Here is a 12,545-nt window from a genome sequence, read left to right as displayed (position 1 = left end):
CGCGAAAGGACTTTCATTTCACAAATGATCAACTTTCTAGGAATTACATATAGGGTTAAGTAGCGCGCAAAAAAAACTTTCACAAATGATCAACTTTTTGTGTGTTATTGGTTTTAGTATAGGTTTCGAATACATATAAAAAGGACTTCATAATTATTTGAGCGAAATCAGGAAAACGGGGGAATGTTTTTAAAAAAAAAAAAAAAAAAAATCCCTCAGCCTATGAAAAATAAATAAAAAAGACCCAGTACGCAAGTCAGACATTTTTTACTTTCTATTTCTTTTCATTTTAGTTTTTTAGTATGCAACTAAAAGGTTAGAATTGAAATTTGAAATAGTACGCAAGTTACCTACAGCCGACACTATTACCATGGTAAAAGTATACAGGGTGTCCAAAAATAAACGATACATCCAAATATTTTGAAAACTAATGAAGATAGAAAATTCGTGTTTTCGCTGACTGTCCTAACTTTCTGGGGGACATTTAATGGTGGCCTCTGGAATTTTACCAGGTGTCCCCTTCAAAGTCATTTTAACTCAATTTTATTTTATTTATTTTTTTCTTTTTTTTTTTGTTAATGGAACCCTATATTTTTTGAGGTCAGAAATGAAATCAGTTCTAAGTATATGTCTGAAATTTTTCTAATCCGATTTGAATCTTTCGAGATATACATGAAAAACCTTTGACTTTGAGCGCCATTTTTCGGTCACGTGGTACGATTTTGTACCTCTGGATTTTGTCTTGATCTGATCTTTGGGGGTCTCATAAACCAATACATCTTGTTTAATTTCAGATGGAGGCTTTTCATCGAGATAACATAGAGAAGCATTGGAAAGATTTAATAGATCAGACGAGGTTCGATGATCTGTGGGAGAAATTCCGTGATGGACATGATGATGAGATATTCACAGATTCAATTATAAAGGATATTTTGGTATGTAAGGGCATGATCCGTTTTTATTAAATTTTTAGCTAGTTTACTATTGTATGTTAGGCTGTTGGGGTTTGACTTTTTTCTCTCTGTTTATAATCAATTAATGAGACTGCTGGTAGTGCTGGTCTGTAATCAACACTAAACCTCTTGGCTTAAGCAAAGCCATTCAATGAGCATGAAAATAATCATAGTGGTAACGCACTAGCTTGCCATGCAGAAGGTCCCGGGTTCGATTCCCACCATCGACAAAAATTTGTACTCGTTTTTCGATTGCAAATATTTCAACGGGTTACTTTCTGGTGTTCTCGTGTTGACCCAGCACCTAAATGAGAAGTATTGTGTCTCTTCTCACCCATCTGATGAGAGGCATACTACCGGATGGGCATGACCACATGTGTCTAATGTAGCAGTTGGTTCATTGCTATGAAATAAAAATGGCGGTGAAACACTCATCTTAAAAAAAAAAAAAGATTTGTAGTCACAGACCGCCAAGATGTGATTATGATTATAATTATGATTGTAATCACATTTTTTCTATGATTACGAGTGTGATTATGCGATATTAAAAATCTAAATCATGATTTATTTGTGGTGAAGCTGAGAGCTTCTTTACAATTTTTGTGATTATCACACAGTATTAATTACTAAGAGCCTTATTTACCTCTTTCTGACATAGTTATCTACTAAAAACTGACTAACAAAAATTTTGCCCGAATACATTACTTTCCTTCCTATCTTATCTTATATTATAAGAACAAGATCCATTCACATTTCACACACTGATCGCTCTATCTCCAGAACCACAACACCTAGAAAGCTGAAATTTGGTAGGAATATTTCTTTTGTGGTCGAGGTGTGCAATAAGAAAGGATTTTGCGAAATCTAAACCGATCCTGAGATATGATCAATTTTTGATCGCTAAAATCACCATAAGAAATACACAGAGTGCAGAGACTACGGGAGAGAAAACTTTTCCTTGCTCGCCTAATATTTGAGTTTCGTTTATGTTTTTAGTTTGATAACTATGCAGCTCATAGGGAGCGCGCAGCGCGACCGTATTTATTATTATTTTCTACAACAAAACTTGTATAGACTTGGCTTAATCCATACTTACCTATCCTTTTGAAGAATAAAAATATCTCGAAATTTTATAAACAATGTTTTCAGTCCAAACCAGACAACTCGCAGAGGAATGAATGCTTCTATTCACACATCACAAACTGTTCACATCATCTGGCGTACAATAAACTTATCCAATCTCTCTCCTCATCTGGTCACAACCATCTCAGTCTTCTTGTTATGAAAAATAAATTACTAAACCATGATGTGGATGGACTGGACGGAGGATTTAACAGTAAACACACTTCCGAGACTCCTCTGCCTCCTAAACTAGAAAATTTGACAATCTCGCGCACCCCTACTGACACCTGTCTCCAAAAACTAAGGTTAATTTTATTATTATTAGTATTAGTATTAGTATTAGTATTAGTATTAGTATTAGTATTAGTATTAGTATTAGTATTAGTATTAGTATTAGTATTAGTATTAGTATTAGTATTAGTATTAGTATTAGTATTAGTATTAGTATTAGTATTAGTATTAGTATTAGTATTAGTATTAGTATTAGTATTAGTATTAGTATTAGTATTAGTATTAGTATTAGTATTAGTATTAGTATTAGTATTAGTATTAGTATTAGTATTAGTATTAGTATTAGTATTAGTATTAGTATTAGTATTAGTATTAGTATTAGTATTAGTATTAGTATTAGTATTAGTATTAGTATTAGTATTAGTATTAGTATTAGTATTAGTATTAGTATTATTATTATTATTATTATTATTATTATTATTATTATTATTATTATTATTATTATTATTATTATTATTATTATTATTATTATTATTATTATTATTATTATTATTATTATTATTATTATTATTATTATTATTATTATTATTATTATTATTATTATTATTATTATTATTATTATTATTATTATTATTATTATTATTATTATTATTATTATTATTATTATTATTATTATTATTATTATTATTATTATTATTATTATTATTATTATTATTATTATTATTATTATTATTATTATTATTATTATTATTATTATTATTATTATTATTATTATTATTATTATTATTATTATTATTATTATTATTATTATTATTATTTGCATGTGGGAGTTACTTAACATCAGTGGTCTTTTGGGATCTAATGCTTGAACATTGTATAATAAATTAGAAATAAATAATAATAATTAGAATTAGAACTACATATGTATAATAAGGTAATTTTTATACTGATAGGGAAAAGGTACTTGAACGCTCAAGTGCTTATGTAAAATCAACATGTAAAGATATGGGTGGCTCATAATTACCCCAGGAGAAATCTTGATACAAAGTTTTTTCAACTTTCTAGAAGAGAACTTGATTGAAAAAGACATGAAAAAAATATCCAAAAGCTCCGGAATCTTCAAGTAATTGAAGTTAAGAATAAGAGATTGTTCTTTGAAATGTCTGTTTAACCGATTCTCCAGGATTAGTCTAATTGGGCTAAATTTGTGTGGATCATAATTACCCCAACCCACCCTAAATCTTATTTATCTCTTGCAAGCAATACTAGTGTAATGGTTTTGTGTGCTCCTCTTTCAGTCACTCTTCTCTCCTTTCTTATGAAATACCAGTTACCAGCTCCAAGTATTGCACTTTATTTTCAGGAGACGTGATCCTGAACTATGTTATCTACTTAATTCTTCACCCCCTGGCTATTTACTTCTCATCAATAATGAATTTGAATACAATCACTCTGAGACAAGACTTGGCTCAGAGGTAGATGTCAAACATTTGCGAGATTTGTTCACCCAGTTTGGATTCCACATTGTCGAGCGCCACAATCTGACGCTACAGGTAAGTTATAATATCTTTTTACTATTAAATATGGTTCGTTTGTTTAAAATGCTGGAAATTGACTATCCAGTCATTTTTCTTCTTGTATCCCAATATTTTCCAGTAATATCTTGTATATTTAGAAGATCTGACCACACTAAGAAATGGTCAGCATTCATTTCTCTTTGTTGGGGACACAGATGACATATGTATAAGGGAGTCCTTATATCCTGTTCTGTGGAGATGTTGGGCAAGACAATCATGTCCAGTAAGAAGCTACCGCTTCTTTTCGTGGGAGATCTGGTATTATTTTCGTTTTTTTTCTATTAGGCTTCCCCCCCCCTTTTTTTTTCTTCGGATATGATAGACGTTTGAATTTAATTTTTGTGTTGTTTTATTAACCGTTTAGACTGAAAGGGAATCTAGAAAACTTCAACACCCTGGAAAGCTGAAGTTTGGTAGAAATATACCTAGTTTCAGATGTGCCATAACAGAGGATTTTGCAGAAATCTAAATCACTCTCGAGTTAGGTATGTTCAATTCTGTGGCGAAGCGTGGGCATCCTGCTAGACTAAGAATGGAAAAAGTGGGTTGTGGGTTCCTACCTCACTAATGGTCACGACCACACTTTGAGATTAAAATAAATATATTCTCGAATTAGAACTCATCACATTTCTTTTGACACTAAAATCTAAATTTGCCCTTGGAACCGTATGAATCACACAATTTGAAGATATCAATAAGGCACCGAGTTAATTTTTACGGTTTCAGGGAATAGAGGAAGTATTGGACAAGTTCAGTCACATGGAGGAGTTGTGTAATGTAGATTGTGTGTTTGTCTTCATCATGAGTCATGGCCGAGATCCAGGTGAACGCAAACCCCAAGATCCTCCTCTAAAATCCCCTGGGCGAGAAAGTGTTGACATAGAACTGGAGGACAATAAACACATCAATAGTAATGACATTGTAGAACAGATTAATTCTAGCTCTACCATTCGACCCAATACACCCAAGCTATTCTTCTTCAATACGTGTAGGTAAGTGTGATACATTCCTCTACTTCACCTTGAGTTAATACAAATAGGACGGTAGCGCCATCACACCTAGTATTTGTACGGATACATTCTGACAAAGATTCATTTTGAAAAGAACAACTCCAGTAAATTACACTCTTCACAGTTGGATTTTATTGTTATTTTTAAGAAAGAAAGAAAAAACAAACTTGTTTACAAAGTAATGACAAGCACGTAAATGACACATTTGCATTTATTTTTTACTCCACAGGGGTAAGAAGGCTGATTTGGGCCCTGATCGGGACCACTCACTTTACATTGATGGTAGCATAGCCGACACTTCCACAGAAATTGATGCCCTTCCCGTGTTTACCCACTATCAGAACGGAAACTCTAACAATCAGAATCACGCACTGGGGTATAATGTTAACCATAAAGACGCACTTCCTGGTAACCATAGCAACAATAATGACGCACTTCCTGGTAACCATAGCAACAATAATGACGCACTTCCTGGTAACCATAGCAACAATAATGACGCACTTCTTGGTAACCATAGCAACAATAATGACGCACTTCTTGGTAACCATAGCAACAATAATGACGCACTTCCTGGTAACCATAGCAACAATAATGATGCACCTTCGGATAATCACGCACTTGGTAATAATAGCAACAAGTTTAACAGGATTTCCCTACACAATAATGTGAGAGTCACAGATGTGTCATCTAAACTTGAGTGTTACCTCGCTAATGTTAGGAAGTTGGGTAAGAATTTGTAAAGCTTTCAATCTAACAACAAAAATTCCTGAAAAGTACTATCTGCCTCGGTGGTGTAGTGGTCAAGGCGCTCGCTGGTAAACAGGAGGGCGTGGGTTCAATCCCAGCCGAGGTATGGAATTTTATCCTCAATATAATTTGAGAATTTGACCAGGTAAACAGGAGGGCGTGGGTTCAATCCCAGCCGAGGTATGGAATTTTATCCTCATATAATTTGAGAGTTTGACCACAGTAATAGTAGTAGCCTACTGCTGGAGTAAAGAGACTTTTCAGTCCTATGCGAGTAGTATAAATAAGCACTATTATTATCATTATTATTATTATTATCTTTCCTTCTTTCTAGGTAACTTTCCTTTGATCCCCTCTCACCCTCTAAAGGTGTGTCCACACATAAGCGACCGGCCATCGATTGATGTCGACTGTGGACGATTACACTGCCTCGACGGCATAGATTCACCAATAAATTTTGGTGTTTTTTTTTTTTTTTTTTTTTTTTTTTTCTCCTCAATATTTTTACACCATTTTTGAACCAGGTGCTTTAGAAAAAAAAAACACAAAACATTAATTTACTATTGGTAAAAATTAGAAAAAAATTCTGGACCCTAGCCGGAACCTCTTTTTTTTAAAGTCCATTTTTGCCCTATAAAAAAAGGAACGATCTTTAAAAAGGTAATGGTAAAAAAAAGGGTAATGGTACAATGGTATGTTTTAGAAATGGGAAACCTGGATAAATGGAGATTGGAGAAAAAAATAGTTGCCTATTCATTTGTAATATTGATGGAAAACAGTTTTAAAATAATTGGGAAACCTGGATTAAAAATAATAATAATAATAAAAAATGCCGTTCTTTTGGATTTCCAATTAGACAGGTTCGACTGTACTAGCACTACCTTATAATGTTATTGTTTGTCGAGAACATAAACACCTCTTCATATTTTTTTGTGGATATCACATCATTACTAAGAGCCTCCTTTTCAAGACTAGAGCCCGTTCTCCCTTTATTCCCAATATAAGGTTTAAGCCACCCATCCATTTTTTGGCCTTGCTCGGCGTAGCTTAACATAGATGACGCTAAAACTGGTCTTAAATGATCGACTGAAGTGTTGTCTAAAACTTTCTCGCTTTGAGTTCATAGGTCTTCGCGACAAATTTCGAGATCAGAGCTCATTTGTGTGAGAAAATGTGAAAAAAATCCCCCAAAAACCAGTTTTTTTTGGTTTTTTGGCTTTATGGTTTTCTGGACAAAATTTGCACCACCATTTTCGTGATCCTGGTAAAAAGACCTTTAATTTGATATATAGGTCGACCAGGTTTGGATAAGTCCTTCTATGGGGACAGACAGACAGACAGACAGACTGACTGACTGACTGACTGACTGACTGACTGACTGACAGACAGACCGACAGAAGACACCGAAGCGAATACAATAGTCCGTCCACTATACCTTTTATTATTAGTAATAATAAAGGAAGGACGGACTAAAAAGGCCCTTTTTCCTGACATCTTCGGTTGCACATCCATTATTAAGTCAAACAAGTACGGATGTGCGAACGGAAGATGTCAGGAAATAGGCTCAGCCTTGAGTCCGTAATGTCCGTATGGATGTGCAACCGAAGATGTCAGGAAAAAGGCCCCTTGGTGTATGATGTCCGCGGATGATATAGTGTTGTGTGAAAAAAGTGCAGAGGAAATGAAAAGAGAGTTAGAGAAATGGAAGAATGCTTTGGAGCAAAGAGGACTGAGAATTAACAGGACGAAAACAGTACAATGGAGGTAGGACAGAGAGAACACATAGATGGAGAACAGCTGAATGTGCTAGATAAGTTCAAGTACTTGGGATCAATAGTGAACAAGGAAGGAGACCTGGATTGTGAGATGGCGCATCGAGTGGCTGTAGCATGGATGAACTGGAAGCGAGTGACCGGAGTATTGTGTGATAGGAAGATGAACTTGAGGATAAAAGGAAAAGTGTACAAATCAGTGGTGAGACCGGCAATGATGTATGGGGCGGAAACGTGGGCGATGAAGAAGGTACATGAGAAGAGATTGGAAGTAGCAGGAATGAGAATGTTGAGGTGGAGTAACGAGGTTGGACAGGATCAGGAATGAAGTCATAAGGAATAGGATAAAGGTAACAGAAGTGTCGAGAAAGATCCAGGAAAGGAGACTGCAATGGTATGGACATGTTGAAAGAAGAGATGAGAGCTACAGAGGGAAAAGAGTGGAGAGAAAAGGGCGGGGGTAGGCCGAAGAAAAGGTGGAAAGATTGTGTGAATCAAGATCTAGGTGAGAAAAATTAATCAGAACATGAGGTAGGTACACAACAAGGCTGCCTGGAAGAGACTGACAAGAAACGCCGACCCTATTTAAATAGGAAAAGGCTAGGAAGAATAAGAAGATTTCCTACAAACATGGACATGCCTATGGACAGTTTTATAGAAAACAATAAACATTAATTCATTTCATTTACATTATTAACATACATTTACAAATAACACAAAAATTTGTGTGGTATAGCACATGTCATTCATGTTGTGTCATTTGCAGGTAAGAAAGATAAGAAGAACAATCGACTGGTCCGGTGTGCGACGTGGTTTTCCAAGAGATTTAACTGTGTGGTGCCATCATGTAGCAAATATAGATTGAATACTCGCTCTGGCGCCGACAGTGCAGATTCTATAGAAGGACAATACGCCATGGACTCTGAACTTCCTCCTCAGATTATGAAACCACCAATAGCACCTACCATAAGTTCAAACAAAATCAAGAATAAGGTAAAGTTTACAAGGTCTTTCCTCACGAATAAATATTATTATTATGATGATGTTTGGCTGGGAGACTTTAAACAGGGAGGATGCCAACCTGAAATTTCCCTTGCTAAAGAAATAGCAAAGGTTGAGTCATGAGTGCAAAGGGCATCCACTCTTAAAAATTTTATAGATAAAACCAAATGTCAGCCCAGAGCAATCACCCTCAGGGCTGATTGAGAGGCTGACGAAAAATGCCGACACCGTCTGAACATGGGAAAAAGCGAAGAAAAAGAAAATTATTATTATTACAGACAGTAGAACCTTGATAGTAAGTATAAAACTCCGTTTCCCTTTCCATGTAAAATAACACTATGGTATTTACATCTGTTTTTCTCAGCTATAACTCTGTGTATCAACTTTCAAAGCACCCTACCATAAGTTCAAACAAAATCAAGAATAAGGTAAAGTTTACAAGGTCTTTCCTCACGAATAAATATTATTATTATGATGATGTTTGGCTGGGAGACTTTAAACAGGGAGGATGCCAACCTGAAATTTCCCTTGCTAAAGAAATAGCAAAGGTTGAGTCATGAGTGCAAAGGGCATCCACTCTTAAAAATTTTATAGATAAAACCAAATGTCAGCCCAGAGCAATCACCCTCAGGGCTGATTGAGAGGCTGACGAAAAATGCCGACACCGTCTGAACATGGGAAAAAGCGAAGAAAAAGAAAATTATTATTATTACAGTATTACAGACCTTGATAGTAAGTATAAAACTCCGTTTCCCTTTCCATGTAAAATAACACTACGGTATTTACATCTGTTTTTCTCAGCTATAACTCTGTGTATCAACTTTCAAAGCACCTTTATTTCGCGTTTTGTAGGTTATGGGTGCAAGTTTAGTTATTTCTCTCTCTTTCATTATGAATAGATTTTGAGGCCAGTGGAATGAACAAATGCATGTTTCATGTCTATTGTTGTAGAAATTTCTAACTGGAGATATATTCATGGCATTCAGTACAGTGTATGGGTATAATTCCAAGCGCCACCCAACACATGGCTCATGGTTTGTGGCTAATCTGTGTGAAGTGTTCGCTGAGAACGCCAAGGACACAGATCTGGAGACCATGATGGAAGAGGTGGATAGACGGATGAGAAAAATGAAGGATCGCAAGTATGGGACTCAGATGTACGTGAAGAAAACGGAAGGCTTCAGCAAGAAATTCTACTTCAATGTTAAGCTAGATATTAAGGAGTGATCACTGTGTTAATATTCACACTCACTTTAGCTCGTAGAATCACAAGCGCCGCTCAAAGTCTTCCTTTTTCACTGCCAATCTCGTATCTGTACTTTTATCTGCAGCATATGCTGCTGCATGTATCGAGCGAACTAGTGATTCGGGTCCTGCCACTCTAGAACAAAATTCTCGCTCTCAGCCAGCCTAGTTAGTATTCACACTCACTTTAGCTCGTAGAATCACAAGCGCCGCTCAAAGTCTTCCTTTTTCACTGCCAATCTCGTATCTGTACTTTTATCTTCAGCATATGCTGCTGCATGTATCGAGCGAACTAGTGATTCGGGTCCTGCCACTCTAGAACATAATTCTCGCTCTCAGCCAGCCTAGTTAGTAGCTTGGTTGGTAGCGCGTCTGCCTTGTAAGCGCTAGGCCGCGGGTTCAATTCCCGCCCGGGGCGGATTTTATCCTGATGGGATAATGTTCGTTCTCGGAACGGCTGGCTTTCTCCTATCCTGTCTTCCTTCTCTCTTCGATTTCAGGACGATAAGACCATAGCAGTTACAGTTCCCTCTGTACTACCAACTAAGCTAACTAGGCTGGCTACACAAACCTCTTATCTCGCTCTCAAGTCAGATTTGGGTGCGATGTTCGAGTTTTTTGAAAAAAAAAAAAAAAAAAAAAAAATCGTGTCGTGTGTAGTGGGAACACTCCCATTTAAATTACACACTACCTGCAAGGATATTCGGAAAAACATCGGATGAAAGTCACGAGAAGTGGGAACGGGCCTTTAGTACATGTACAGTATGTACACACGAGGCTACTGAGAAGAAACTCAACCCGTTAGTAACTAGTTACTAACTGATTGGTAACTTGACTCTACACTCCGTAGTAACTAGTAACTCTAGTTCGTTCAGTATTGTGCTCCACGTCCCTCACCAGAAACAAGTCTGCTTTTACACCCATATTTATGACACAAAATACTAGCTCTCAAGTCGCACTTGAAACATAAATTCCAAACATCTGATTGGCCAAAATTGACCCAAATCTGACTTGAGAGCGAGATAAGAGGTTTGTGTAGCCAGCCTAGTTAGCTTAGTTGGTAGTGCGTCTGCCTTGTAAGCGCTAGGCCGCGGGTTCACCTATCCTGTCTTCCCGCCCGGGGCGGATTTTATCCTGATGGGATAATGTTTGTTCTCGGAACGGCTGGCTTTCTCCTATCCTGTCTTCCTTCTCTCTTTGCCAGCCTAGTTAGCTTAGTTGGTAGTGCGTCTGCCTTGTAAGCGCTAGGCCGCGGGTTCGATTCCCGCCCGGGGCGGGTTTATCCTGATGGGATAATGTTCGTTCTCGGAACGGCTGGCTTTCTCCTATCCTGTCTTCCTTCTCTCTTCGATTTCAGGACGATAAGACCATAGCAGTTACGGTTCCCTCTGTCAAACCTCTTAAAAAAAAAGAGGTTTGTGGCTGTGGTTTTGTACCGGGTTGAGATGAGCTCGGACGAGGTGAGATAGGATATTGTTTCTACAATTTTGCATTGGAGTGGTAACTTAAGCAAGGATAGCGTGGGAGTGTTGGGTATTTTTTCTAACCCTCTGTCCCGGCGGCCATGTTTAAAATTTATTTTATATTTATTTTTGTTTGCTTTGTAATTTGCTTGTTTGTAATATCTAATATAAATGAAAAGTATAATATAAACGTGCAAACTCGAGATAAAAAGTAAAAAATGAATTCAGATTGTACAAGTTGCGGAAAAAAATCAAAATTTCGAATTTCCCGCCAACTTTACACGCTCATGAAGGCTGTGTTACCACATCATTTTCCACACGCCAAGAAAGGACGGGAATGGCCTATCTCAACCCAGTACATAACCACAGCTTGATAGAGGGAACTGTCACGACTAAGGCAGCCAAGGTCTTATCGTCCCCAAATCGAAGAGAGAAGGAAGACAGGATAGGAGAAAGCCAGCCGTTCCGAGAACGAACATTATGATCTAAAACTTTCTCGCTTTGAGTTCATAGGTTGTCGCGACAAATTTCAAGATCAGAGCTCATTTGTGTGAGAAAATGTGAAAAAAATTGGCTTTATGGTTCTCTGGACAAAATTTGCACCACCATTTTCGTGATCCTGGTAAAAAGACCTTTAATTTGATTTATAGGTCGACCAGGTTTGGATAAGTCCTTCTATGGAGACAGACAGACAGACACCGAAGCGAATACAATAGTCCGTCCACTATACCTTTTTATTACTATTGTAATAATAAAGGAAGGACGGACTAAAAATGGAGCCGTTGCAAATGGGTAAAAATTATAAATAAATACTTAGTCGATTCCTTAGTAAAAAGTTGGGAAAAATCCAAATCTGAGGTCAAAACTTCGAAAAAATAACTAAAAATTATAAATAAATGGTCAATTCTTATGTAAAAAGTTGGGAAAAATCCAAATCCGAGGTCAAAACTCCGAAAAAATAACTGTAAAAGGTGGAAAATTTCAATTTTTATTTTCCGTTCTAATGAAAGAGTTCAAATATGTGTGACGTCAGACTTTACGCAGTTGTTTTTTTTTTTCGTCTGTTAGGTAGCGCCACTATGCAAGCGCTCTAGCGGAGGAGCAGAAAGAACTGCGCACAAACATATTAATGCGTTGCCTGCGAGAGAGCTTTGCTCGGGACATTTGATGTGACGTCTTCGCCTACGGGAGCGTATGCCGTGACGTCAAAGTTCACGATTTACCGGTATTTTTTAAATCGATTTATCTCGGGATCTAGAAGTCATAGAAGAAAAAGAAAAATTTCGTTGGTCCTCATTTTTCCTGCTCTATGACTGTGAATCATCACCCAAGTTAGCGCAACTGATCTATTACGTACCTACCTAACATAAATAACTAACCAAAAAAAAAAAAAAAAAAAAAAAAAACCAAAAGGGACAGATTA

General features: G+C 36.6%; 1 protein-coding gene across 3 annotated transcripts; it reads left to right on the top strand.

Moving 5' to 3' along the window:
* The first annotated feature begins 794 nt into the window (after nucleotides 1-794).
* LOC103511907 (putative uncharacterized protein DDB_G0282133) lies at nucleotides 795-9,813 on the top strand. Of its 3 annotated transcripts, XM_017445179.2 has the most exons (8): nucleotides 795-935; nucleotides 2,103-2,380; nucleotides 3,670-3,859; nucleotides 4,610-4,875; nucleotides 5,123-5,301; nucleotides 5,335-5,619; nucleotides 8,179-8,405; nucleotides 9,366-9,813. In XM_017445179.2, the coding sequence occupies exons 1-8, from the start codon at nucleotides 795-797 to the stop codon at nucleotides 9,639-9,641; spliced, it is 1,842 nt and encodes a 613-aa protein (XP_017300668.1). In that variant the 3' UTR covers nucleotides 9,642-9,813. The 3 variants fall into 3 exon arrangements, with proteins under 3 accessions (XP_017300668.1, XP_017300669.1, XP_017300667.1); XM_017445180.2 differs by having other exon boundaries at nucleotides 5,123-5,514; XM_017445178.2 differs by having other exon boundaries at nucleotides 5,123-5,619.
* Nucleotides 9,814-12,545: the final 2,732 nt, after the last annotated feature.

This window comes from Diaphorina citri, unplaced genomic scaffold (assembly GCF_000475195.1).
Source record: "Diaphorina citri unplaced genomic scaffold, Diaci psyllid genome assembly version 1.1 scaffold765, whole genome shotgun sequence".
In the NCBI taxonomy this organism is placed as follows: Eukaryota; Metazoa; Arthropoda; class Insecta; order Hemiptera; family Psyllidae; genus Diaphorina; species Diaphorina citri.
This window is presented reverse-complemented; position numbering and strand designations above follow the sequence as displayed.

Bases quoted from the DNA above. Each gene is read 5' to 3' on its own strand.
- LOC103511907 (XM_017445178.2), top strand. From the start codon at position 795: ATGGAGGCTTTTCATCGAGATAACATAGAGAAGCATTGGAAAGATTTA. The intron at 936-2,102 runs GTATGTAAGGGC...CAATGTTTTCAG, and splicing joins CAATTATAAAGGATATTTTG to TCCAAACCAGACAACTCGCA. The intron at 3,860-4,609 runs GTAAGTTATAAT...TTACGGTTTCAG, and splicing joins GCCACAATCTGACGCTACAG to GGAATAGAGGAAGTATTGGA.